The sequence below is a fragment of the Oncorhynchus kisutch genome, linkage group LG7 (assembly GCF_002021735.2).
Source record: "Oncorhynchus kisutch isolate 150728-3 linkage group LG7, Okis_V2, whole genome shotgun sequence".
Lineage (NCBI taxonomy): Eukaryota > Metazoa > Chordata > Actinopteri > Salmoniformes > Salmonidae > Oncorhynchus > Oncorhynchus kisutch.
In genome coordinates, this window is record NC_034180.2 from 17,750,257 (window position 1) to 17,763,135 (window position 12,879).

Consider the following 12,879-nt stretch of genomic DNA (forward strand, 5'->3'; position numbering starts at 1 on the left):
ATGAGCAGAGACCCTGGGCATCTTTCTTTTGGTGCTTTTCATAGTCAGTAGAAAGGCCTCTTTAGTGTCCTAACTTTTCATAATTGTGACCTAAATTGCCTACCGTTTGCAAGCTATTAGTGTCTTAACGACCGTTCCACAGGTACATGTTCATTAATTATTTATGGTTCATTGAACAAGCATGGGAAACAGTGTTTAAATCCTTTATAATGAAGATCTGTGAATTTATTTGGATTTTTACGAATTATCTTTGAAAGACAGGGTCCTGAAAAAGGGATGTTTCTTTTTTTGTTTGTTTATATAACTTTTTTTTATTTTATCAAAGTTGCCCGGAGGTCACGTGTTCTACTTATATCAGTACACTCCTAACAACATAACCATTATGAAACTTCCATTCGATCAAATAAACCTCACATACAACAAATAAGCCATTACATGTTTTTGTTGACCAAATTCGACACTTCTGTTGACCTCCATACAAAAACTCCTCGCTTGGTGAGTGGGAAAAAAACGAAACTCCGCCATCTGCCGGAGAAAACGTATTATTGGTCCAGTTGTCCATGTAGCTTCGCCTCTATTTTCAATGAGTGCTAGCTTTGTAGCTTTGTGACTTTGTCAAGTAAACTCGCTGGATAGGAACATTTATGTATAGTGCATACTGTTATTATCTTATTCAATGATTCATCATTTGTTTAACAACAGTTTCCAAAAATAAAGATTGAACGTCAATTATATGTTTACATACTGGATCCAATGTGTACATCCGGCGTGTTGCTGCCTCTACCGCGCAGACTCGTCTCTGTGTTTCCGTGTTAGTTAGGCTGGCTAACAGTAGCCTAGCTAGCTGGCTGCCGTCAGCGGTGCTTTACAATCGACTCCGACTGGATACATGCAATATCGATGGATACAAATAGATTTTCGACAAGAATTCATTAATGTGCATATGCTTAAACTGTGTACACGCGAATTGTACTGTTGAGAGTGCAGTGACAACACAATCCGTAACATGCGAGCGAGATTAAGAACAAGATATTAGCCAAGTTTGCGTCTTTAACTAACATCTAGCTAGGAAGTGCACTATCCAATGTATGGTGGCTTTGTTGATCCATTTAGTGTGTTTCGTCCTCGTCTGTATTGAGGGAAAATGAAGAAGTTCAATATTAGAAAAGTGCTGGACGGCTTGGCTGCTTCTTCATTTTCCTCTGCATCTCCACAACCGGGAACTAGTCAAAACGATGTGATCCAAGAGACACTACAGTCGGAGCATTTTCAGCTCTGCAAGGTGGGCTACTAACTAGCTAGCTGTTTTTGCTGGGAATCATTGAAGTTTACCAGCGAGCGAGTTAGCAGGAGCTGTGTTGACACATTGACAGCACGTGATTTTTAAATCATTAGTGTCTTAAGTTATTTGTGTCTATGCTGACATTGCATTGATGCGGTTCTTGTAACTAGCTAGTATAGGGGGTTGCCAGCTATATAATTATAGAATTGCTAGTTGTCAAGATAATCAACTGACTGCCTCTCACAGTCCCAATGTCTGGCATTGCCATTGGCCAAAGCATCAACCCACCAGCTAACTAACGTTAACAAGCAAGGTTATGTCATCTGTCTTTAATGTCCTCAACCAACCAGCCATAAATTAAATCTGAATAATCCTCTGGATTATGTCATTAAGTAGCGGACTAAACTGCACTCAAGGAATTTTCTGATTTAATTTCAGTGGAGTTTAGCCTGCTATAATTAAAGTGATAATGTCATCCAGTGTTGTTGGCTAGCTAGCAAGCTACAGCAGCTATCCAATGATCTGACTGTGACAGGGAACACCTGGCTTGTCAAACGGGATAGCTACTCTCCTAGAAATATTTAGCTTTTTTTTTCTGTGGGAAAGAGAGACTCGTCTAGATATGGATTTAAACTGATCCTACATCTTTTGTATTTAGACGAAAACAATTGCCTCTGAAATGTCACACAGTTTCCTGGATACAACAAAACATAACATTACTTGATTGAATGTCTGTAAATTGTTTATCTGGAGGTGATCTAACAGCTAATGCAGAATGTGTCCTTTGGCTCCTTCAGACTGTGCGCCATGGCTTCCCTTACCAACCCTCCTCCATGGCCTTTGACCCTGTGCAGAAGATTCTGGCTGTCGGGACTCAGAGCGGAGCTGTGAGACTGTATCTTTTTTTGTCTTTAAATAGGGAACTCAACAAACAGTATTAGCAATCCCAGTGCAATTAGACCTATCTCTGACATTATTCATTTATGGCCAGTTTCCCAGACAGGGTTAAGCCCTGTCCAGGATTAAAAAGCATGCTCAATGGAGATTCTCTGTTGATAGTTATATGGGACCTTATATTGGCTTCAGTGTAAGATCCTCAAGTTCAGTAAATGAGGAAATTGTGGTTATAGAGGATTACCCAGTAGTAGCACATGTTTCTCTGAGCAGCAGAGTCAGGTTCACTATATAGGGAATAGGATGCAGTTTGGGACGCACCCTCAGACTCATTAGTAATATCTCTACCGTGACATGATGAGCTGTTCGGCTCTGCTCTGCTGCCATATCCTGGGGAGCCAACCTGGCCCAAGCTCCTCCACTGTGCTGCCTGGTGGATGCCGGCCCAGTTCCACCTCGTGGCCTAGGCTATGTGCTTTGAACATCTGGTCCTGCTGTGCATGTCTGTCAGACCGTGTGAGAGCGCACACAGCCAAGCTGCTGTCTACATGCTGCAGGCCAGGCAGGGTCCCGGTCCTCATTGGTGAAACATAAGCCTGGAGAATAAAATAGCTGTTGGATTTGTACAACTCCCTAAAGGCTCAGTCAGTTAAGCTCGGCTTGGGTAAACGTGTTGCTTTGAAGGTCATTCAATGGCATGGCACCAGTTTATATTGTTCTCAGACAGTCTTTTTTTGGCATCATGTCATGCTCTAGTTTAGAAAATGTTCGCTTTGCACAACGCAAAGTAACACAGTCTACTGTATGTCATCAGGAGCATCTCATTGCTCCTTGGGTAGGTCGTTATTGTAAAAGATAATGTGTTCTCAATGACCTTAACTGATTTAAACAAAGCCAATATATGAGCAGCCACATGACTCTTGGAGACAGGTAGCCTAGAGGTTAGAGTGTTGGGCCAGCAACCAGAAAGGTTGCGGGTGTCAGTACCCAAACCGAAAAGGTGAAAAATCTGTCGACGTGTCCTTGAGCACACTTCACCCTAATTTGCTCCAGGGGAACCTTTACTACTGTGTGTGTATATGTGTGTGTATGAAACCTGCAGTAGTAGTCTAATTAAGAAATAAGGCCCAAGGTGGTGTGATACAGTGCATTCAGAAAGTATTCAGACGCCCTCGACTTTTTCCACATTTTGTTACGTTAGCCTTATATTAAAATAGTTTTCCCCCTTTAATCTACACACAGTACCCCATAATGACAAAGCAAAAACAGGTTTATTTATTTTTTGCTAATGTATTACAAATAAAAAAAGAAAAACATTTACATAATTATTCAGACCCTTTACTCAGTACTTTGTTGAAACACCTTTGCCAGTGATTACAGCCTCGAGTCTTCTTGGATATGACGCTACAATCTTGGCACACCTGTATTTGGGGAGTTTCTCCCATTCTTATCTGCAGATCCTCTCAAGCTCTGCCAGGTTGGATGGGAAGCGTTGCTGCACAGCTATTTTCAGGTCTCTCCAGAGATGTTTGATCGGGTTCAAGTCCGGGCTCTGGCTGGGCCACTCAAGGACATTCAGAGACTCGTCCCAAGCCACTCTTGCGTTGTCTTGACTGTGTGCTTAGGGTTGTTGTCCTGTTGGAAGGTGAATCTTCGCCCCAGTCTGAGGTCCTGAGCGCTGTTGCAGGTGCAGGTTTTCATCAAGTATCTCCTCTATTTTGCTCCATTCATCTTTCCCTCTGTTCTGAATCCTCTCCCAGTCCCTGCTGGGACATTCCACAGCATGATGCTGCCACCACCATGCTTCACCGTAGGGATGGTGCCAGGTTTCCTCCAGATGTCATACCTGGCATTCAGGCCAAAGAGTTCAATCTTTTTTTCTCCTGGTCTGAGAGTCCTTTAGGTGCCATTTGGCAAACTCCAAGTGGGCTTTCATGTGCCTTTTACTGAGGAGTGGGTTCTGTCTGGCCACTCTACCATACAGGCCTGATTGGTGAAGTGCTGCAGAGATAGCTGTCCTTCTGGAAGGTTCTCCCGTCTCCACAGAGGAACTCTGGAGCTCTGTCAGAGTGACCATCGGGTTCTTGGTCACCTGCCTGACCAAGGCCCTTCACCCCTGATTGTTCAGTTTGGCCGGCCGGCCAGCTCTAGGAAGAGTCTTGGTGGTTCCAAGCTTCTTCAATTTAAGACTGATCGAGGCCACTGTGTTCTTTGGGACCTTCAATGCTGCAGACATTTTTTAGTCCCCGTCCCCAGATCTGTGCCTGGACACAATCCTGTCCCGGACCTCTACGGACAATTCCTTCCACCTCCTGGCTTGGATTTTTCTCTGACGTGCACTGTCAACTGTGGGACCTTATATCGACAGGTGTGTGCCTTTCCAAATCATGTCCAATCAATTGAATTTACCACAGGTGGACTCCAATCAAGTTGTAGAAACATCTCAAGGATGATCAATGGAAACAGGACGCACCTGATCTCAATTTTAAATCTCATAGGAAAGGGTCTGAATACTTATTTAAATAAGGTATTCGTGAGGTGCCTTATTGCTATTATAAACTGGTTACCAACCTAAATGAAACACAAAACAGTAATGTTTTGTTATATCCATTATCAGGCAATCAGCATTCAGGGCTCAAACCACCCAGTTTATAACACTGTTACCAGTTTGACACTAGTTCCTACTTCACAAATGTCAAATAGCAGAAGAGCAAGTTTTTTGCGTGTTGTGTTCTATTGTAAGCTGTTTGGTTTTCTATTGAAACACATTATTGTTTGTACATTTCCATGTGTTTGAGATATGCAGGCTCTTGTCTTATGATTGTCATCATGTTGTCATCTGATATACCCTCTTGCTGTTGTGAAATGCTGCAAGGCGAACCACTGTGGTTTACCAATGAGGAAGTGTCTCTTTATCTGTCAGTTGGTGGAATAGCCTTTCTCTCTCTGTGGTGTAGCATGCCTGGGTTAAAATATACTGAACACAAATATAAACACAACATGTAAAGTGTTGGTTTCATGAGCTGAAATAAAATAAATCCAAGAAATGTTCCACATGCACAAAAAGCTTCTTTCAAATGTGATGCACAAATGTGTGCCTGACGGGTGTGGCATATCAATAAGCTGACTAAACAGTGCAGTTTTTTCACAGAACACATTGCCACAGATGTCTTAAGTTTGAGGGAGTGTGCAATTAGCATTCTGACTGCAGGAATGTCCACCAGAGCTGTTGCCAGAGAATTTAATGTTAATTTCTCTACCATAAGTTGTCGAATTTGTCAGTACTTCCAAATGGCTTCAACCATGCCAGCTCAGGACCTCCACATCTGGCTTTTTCACCTGGAAAACGGATGAAACTGTGGAAACTGTCTCAGGGAAGCTCATTTGCATGCTCATCGTCCTCACCAGGGTCTTGACCTGACTGCAGTTTGGCGTCGTAACTGAATTCAGTGGGCAAATGCTCACCTTTGCTGGCATGCTGGAGAAGTGTGATCTTCACGGATTAACTCCGTTTTCAACTGTACAGTGACAGTGAGTATGATGTCGTGTGGGCTAGCGGTTTGCTAATGTCAACTTTGTGAACAGAGTGCCCCATGGTGGCGGTGGGGTTATGGTATGGGCAGGTATAAGCTACGGACAACGAACACTATTGTATTTTATTGATGGCAATTTGAATGCACAGAGATACCGTGACGAGATCCTGAGGCCTATTGTTGTGACATTTATCCGCCCCCATCACCTCATGTTTCAGAATGAAAATGCACGGCCCCACGTCGCAAGGATCTGTACACAATTCCTGGAAGCTGAAATCTCCCAGTTCTTCCATGGCCTGCATACTCACTGCCCATTGAGCATATTTGGGATGCTCTGAATCAACGTGTATGTCCGCGTGTTCCAGTTCCTGCCAATATCCAGCAACTTTGCACATCCATTGAAGAGGATTGTGGCATGTTGTCTCACACAACAGCCTGATCAACTCTATACGAAGGAGATGTGCCGTGCTGCATGATGCTGATGGTGGTCACACCAGGTACTGACTGGTTTTCTGTTCTACGCCCTTACCTTTTTTTGTAAGGTGTCTGTGACCAACAGATGCATATCTATATTCCCAGTCAAGTGAAATCCATAGATTAGGGCCGAATGAATTTATTTCAATTGACAGATTTCCTTATTTGAACTGTAACTCAGTAAAATCGTAGAAATTGTTCCACGTTGCGTTTTTATATTTTTGTTCAGTGTGCTATTTGAAATGTTAAAAATGCTTTGAGAGCTTGTTCTAGCCTACCTGAAGTGTCAGATGGGTGGGATTTACAGTTTTGGGTCTATGCTATTGGTCTAATTAAGCCAGGCAGATAATTACAGATCAAGTATTTCAACTGTTATCAAATAGTATTGGAACCCAAGTCTGCTACAAAGAACAGTGCCTCTCAACTAGAAAGGAGATGCTGATGCTGTCATAGGAACCACATGTGTCTACTTCACTGCCATTGCACTCATCATCAAGTGACTTTATAGCCCTCTGATCAGATGCTATTGTGATGCCTACAGTGGAGGCTGCCTGGTTAATGGCACTCTGTTGGGCTGTAGTGTAACCCCACCTTAGTTTGTTCAAGGCATTCAGAGGTTGTTTGATTATAGCTGTTAATCCTGTTCAAACAGACATTATTTCAGTGTGTCTGTCCAGATCCAAGCTAACGACACAGTTGCAAGTACACCGAGTGTACAAAACATTAGGAACATCATCCTTATGCTGCGTTGCACTCCCTTTTGCCCGCAGAACAGCCTCAATTCGTTGGTGTCGAAAGCATTCCTCAGGGATGCTGGCCCATGTTGACAGCAATGCTTCCCGCAGTTGTGTCAAGTTGAACTGTTAGTGGAATTGGGGTATTATCATGCTGAAAATATCAAATTTGGATGCACATGATTGGCAATGATGTCCTGTGGCACTCAAAACGTTGCTCCACTTTTTATCAAGGGGCCCAATGTCTGCCCTGAAAACAGACCCCTCAACACCACCAGCCTGCAATGTTGACACACACCATGTTGGATGTATGTACTCATGGTTTTCTCCATACCCGAGTCCTCCCATGGGCATGAAACAGCAGGAACCAGGATTCATGAGACCAGGCAATGTTTTTCCACTTCAGTGTTTTAGTTCCTTAGCCCACCACAACCACAGTTTCTTTCTTTTTTTCTGAAATAAATGGAACTCTAAGGTCGTCGACTGCCATACCACATTCATGTCAAGGTACGATGAGTTGTGCATTGGGTCTTTGGACACCAATGTTGTGCTGGACTGTCAGTTGACTGACTGGCACTTAAATCCTTTGTCTTGCCCATTCACCCTCCGAATGGCACACGTACACAATCTATTTCTTAATTGTGTCAAGGCTTGGAAATTGTTATTTAACCTGTCTTCCTCTGCTGCATCAACACTGATTTAACAGGTGACATCAATAAGGGATCATAGCTTTCATCTGGATTCACCTGGTCAGTCTATCATACACTCAGTGTATACTGTTCTGTTCTGCCAGCGGCTCTGGAATCCTGACCTGTTCACTGGACGTGCTACCTGTCCCAGACCTGCTGTTTTCCCCTCTAGAGACAGCAGGAGTGGTAGAGATACTCTTCATGATCGGCTATGAAAAGCCAACTGACATTTACTCCTGAGGTGCTGACTTGCTGCACCCTCGACAACTACTGTGATTATTATTATTTGACCATGCTGGCATTTATGAACATTTGAACATCTTGGCCATGTTCTGTTATAATCTCCACCCGGCACAGCCAGAAGAGGACTGGCCACCCCTCATAGCCTGGTTCCTCTCTAGGTTTCTTCCTAGGATTTGGCCTTTCTAGGGAGTTTTTCCGAGCCACCGTGCTTCTACACCTGCATTGCTTGCTGTTTAGGCTGGGTTTATGTACAGCACTTTGAGATATCAGCTGATGTACGAAGGGCTATATAAATACATTTTATTTGATATACAGTACCGCAGGCCTTATCTCTGAGCATGTCTGTCGTCTGGTGCTCTTTTCATTTTCACGACCAGGTACATTAAGGAGGCTTTATAACTTATAAATGCCGCCCTAGCTTAGTTAAACATTCTAACCCCATTATAAACCAACATATAAGCTTGTTTTATCCTTTTGTTTGTAGAAAATGTAATTGTAAACAAACTACAGATTGGCCCTTTAAGTATTTTTAAGCTAAATCTAATTTAATCTACAGTCATTTTGAGACTGCTATTGGCTCAATTCCACAGTGAATTATTTCTCACAGGACTGTTCCCATGGTTGCTTGGCAGTTATGTACAGTATATCAGTGGACTTGGGGTCATATGTAGTTTCACAGTGTCAGCAGACAGGAAACATCTGACTTGAATGACCCTACAGCTTGCATCCCAAATGGCACCCTATTCCCTATATAGTGTACTACTTTTGACCAGAGCCCTAGTCACAGGTAGTGCACTAGGGAAGAGTGTGCCATTTGGCACACACCCAGAGAGAGAGCTGAGACGCCGTAGTAGCCCTGTGCTGCCTGTCTAATTGGCTTCCATACTGATTGATGCATAGAGTTATGAATAAGTAACATTGTCATGGTCTACTGGTTTTTATTTATAACTCCCTCACTAGTATTTAGTCAGTCATATGAACATATATAGTTGTTGTGTGGAGCGGAGTCAGTCACTGTTGTTTTAAAAGCTAAGGGAGGGAAGCAGCGAGTCTTGACTTTCTCATTCAACTGCTCTTGGGCTCAGGGAAAATACATCATACAGACCCATTGCTGGAGTTGAATGCAACATGGTCTAAGCATATGAGGATCCCCATGTGCCAGTCAGATACAGTACTACCATGCCTCCCTTTTTAATTACTATATATCTGTATTGTTTTCCTCATTGTTTCCTTGAACCCTGCCAGGATGGGTATTTACAGAAAATATTTACACGATGGCTGGTGCGGTATGTGTCTTGCTGGTGACAAATCTAATTTCCCCTGAGGATGTCTATAAACCCAGATGCTGATGATGAATACATGTCCATCTCTCCTGTATGGTCTGTCCCTTGACTGAGCTGTTTAGTTTTGGCCGTGCGGGTGTGGAGTGTTACTGTCAACATGAGAGTGGTGCAGCTGTCATTCAGCTCCAGTTCCTGGTCAACGAGGTGAGTCCTGCTCATAGAGTTGGGTACAGGGCACATCTTTGCAATTTTTGTTCCCCCTCTATCCAACTCGATTGTCCCGCTCCCCGGCAGCACTCCCCAGGGCTCTGTCTCAACAGTGTTTCCTCAATTCCTTGTGTCCTCTCTGCTCTCACCTTCTCAAAACGCATTTGAGAAGGAGGTCCGAGGGACAGAACCTCCCAATGCGTTTTGAGAAGGAATTCGAGGAGAAAGGACATTATGCAATCGAGGAAATGCTATTGATAAAGTCCTGGATTGAATCATTGCCTTATCCCTTCAGTCCTAGTTAGTCATCCCTTCAGCCCCATTCCTCTCCCATATAATCGTTTTTATCCTGCTCATTAGCATGCACTTACAGTCAGTCAGACAGTATGTAACTCGCCTAGTGGTTCTTACCCAATGTTTAAAGGGTAGGTAGCATAAACGTAACCACATTTAACACATGGATTGGTGTCAAAAGTCCCAATGCAAAGTTACAGCTCACTTTTCTATTTTGGGATTTATTACATAAAACCGATCAAAATGTCGGAAAATATTTTTCCAGGTGATTTAAAATAATGTAAACTCCAACAGAAAATAACCAAATGTATCACTTCAAGTTAAACCAAACCGTTTGCGCTCATGACTACCGGTTTCAATTAAATGTTCGGCCAACTTACAAACCAATACTTTTTGAATGTATTGTTACAAATCGACTTCTAAGCTTTCTAGCCAACTAGCCTACTAACGTTAGCCCTAGATGCCTACTAACGCTAGCCCTAGCAGCCTGCTAACGTTACATTAGCACTGAATGAGTCAGCTAGTTGCCATGAACACCTAGCACACAGCTACATTAAAGTAAAATCATTGGAAATAACGCCTTCTAACCAAATATTAAAAAATGCTAGCTATATGCAGTTATCTTAGACGGCAAGCCAGCCAGCAAAAAGGAGAACAGATGAGGTACCACCGTTACACAATTAGAGCAAGCCGGTATGATTTCCTCTTACGTTTTGAGCCCACCGCAAGAAGGCACCGGTGCCTGCAGTGCTAACAGGTTCCCACTAGATAACACAGCCACAAAGTCTGTGAAGAGCATGAGTTGTGGCTTGCGTTAGCCTGCTTGAGTTAGCTGCCGTGCTAGTATACGAACTCGGTAGCACAGAGTAGATCCTCCATATGACGTTGAGAAATAGTGCATTGTGGGTAGTTCCGGAAATAAGTTAATAAATGTCAAAACCCCAAAACATAACTATGTTTGTAGTTATAGGTAACCAGACTGTGACTACAGTTAAGTTACTAAATCTTTGACCACACTGTGTTGTTACTTTGAGTAAAAACGTGTGCTTCCTACCCTTTAATGGACCATGGATCTTTACTAGTGAACACATTGAGTAAACAGTAATGTAGGCTTTGTGGAGGCGCCACTCTGTAATGGGTTCTTTATTGTATGGACATGATATTATCTGACTCAGCCCTACCTCTGACTCAGCCCTGTCCTGTTAGCATGTTTACTGAAGTTGTGTTCAGTAGGCAGGCAAAAACGAAAGAAAATGTCCAAAATGGAGTGAAACGTATACTTGTCGAATAAGAAATACACATTTTTGTCAAACTTTTTGCAACCATGTGCCATTATGAACATGACCCTGTTGGTTCTTTATTAGATGTGTGGAGGTATTATAACCCCTTCATAACCACTATCAACAGGGGGCGTTAGTCAGTGCCTTAGCTGATGACAGCGTTCATCTGTGGAACCTGAGGCAGAAGCAGCCAGCTATCCTGCACACTCTCAAATTCAACAGGGAGAGGTATGTAGGTATAACATGAACAGTGGTCATATTTGAATAGAGCTAAAGCTGTAGCTACATTCAAGTTGGCTAACTTAGACCCATGAGTCATCATATTAAATATAAATAGTATTTTCTCTTGTCTTGATTCACCCTCTCTGCGGTTGTGGTTACGTCCAAAATGGCACCCTATTCCCAATATAGTGCACTACGTTTGACCAAGGCCCATCAAAAGTCGTGTGCAATCTAGGGAATAGGGTGCAAAGCTGGGACATACCGTGTGTCCAAAATGACTCCTGCTGCTTGTTGAATCTCTCCCGCTTCTCTGTCTGGCCAATAGCCCCTGAACCTGCTTGATACCATAGTAACCAATTTCCGACTGCTTTTAGTGATGTCATGTTTTATTCTAATGAAAGACTTCGCAAGGCCCAGTGTCTGAAATGGCACCGTCTTCATTTTATAGTGCACTACTTTTGACCAAGGCCCAATAGTGTATCATTTCGGACACAGCCAGTCAGTTTCTTGCTACCAAATAGGAATTCATGCTGCTGTCTCTGTATGCAAATATTACACTGTGTATTTATTATGGACCCTTTTTGTCACATGAAAGTGGTAGGTTCACCTGTCAAGTTCTGTAGATTATTTGATATGTCCCTCGCTAAGATAGGTTATTAGGTCCCCCTTTTTTAATGTGTATATTTTATTGCTTCAGAGAAAGCTATCAGATTGACAGTATTTGACAGGTGAACCTACACATGATGTAGTTATGTTTGTTGAAGTAACTAAGAAATAATATCCTCTTTCTCATTCACCTTTTTACATTATTCCCTTCCATTTTGACAGGATCATGATCAAATAATCATAATTTCTGCATCCCGAAATGGCACCCTATTCCATATATAGTGCACTACTTTTGGCCAGAACATTATGGGCCCTGTTCAAAAGTAGTACACTATATATGGAATAGCATGCCATTTGCGATTCACCTCTTGATTAGTTTCGCCTTTGCCCCTACAGGATCACGTTTTGTCACCTGCCCTTCCAGAGTAAATGGCTGTACATTGGCACAGAGAAAGGAAACATCCACATCGTCAACGTTGAGTCCTTCACACTCTCAGGCTACGTTATCATGTGGAACAAAGCCATCGAACTGTGAGTTTGTCTGTCTGTATTATGCTGTTATCTGCTTAGGTTTCTATGTCCCAAATGACATCCTATTCCCTATGGGCTCTAATCAAAAATAGTACACTATATAGGAAATATTGGTGCCATTTGGGACACACCCTGTGTGTTAGTTAGAAGTCTGTCAAAGACTGTGTTTATTCTTTTGCGCCATTTCTGCCGTATTATTTTAACTTAGACCAAGGGTTTTAAACCAAGGGTCCATGGGCCCTAGGGGCCTTTGGAGGTACTATATATATATATATATATATATATATGTGTGTTTCTTTCTAATGATGTCAACTTTATTTTTTAACTCCTAATATTGAGCAAATTACACTCATTGGAGCCAATTACACTCACTGGAGTATCTGACATATGTTTGAAAAAGTACCCGCAAATACTGTAGGCTACCAGTGCGGCAAGTGCTGCTGGTAAGCTTTTTTTGACTTGGACATACTTTTTTGCCCACACATGACTAACCTTTGTTTAACCAACAAAACAGATGCTCTTGGAGAAAATGTGCTTGTAGTTACCTTTCTAGCGCATAGGCTGAGTTAAGAGTTTACACATACTCTTTCAAAATAATGAAAAAAGA

At 42.5% G+C, this 12,879-nt stretch overlaps 1 protein-coding gene across 5 annotated transcripts in view; it reads left to right on the forward strand.

Annotated features, from left to right (window-relative positions):
* The first annotated feature begins 796 nt into the window (after positions 1-796).
* The window catches only part of LOC109894260 (syntaxin-binding protein 5), a 43,140-nt gene continuing 31,057 nt past the window's right edge, over positions 797-12,879 (forward strand). For all 5 annotated transcript variants that reach the window (XM_020487603.2, XM_020487606.2, XM_020487605.2 and 2 more), the window contains exons 1-5: positions 797-1,282; positions 2,080-2,177; positions 9,255-9,336; positions 11,041-11,141; positions 12,138-12,272. In XM_020487603.2, coding sequence (XP_020343192.1) covers positions 1,145-1,282; positions 2,080-2,177; positions 9,255-9,336; positions 11,041-11,141; positions 12,138-12,272 — 554 coding nt within the window. In that variant the 5' untranslated portion in view covers positions 797-1,144. The remainder of the gene's footprint in view (positions 1,283-2,079; positions 2,178-9,254; positions 9,337-11,040; positions 11,142-12,137; positions 12,273-12,879) is intronic.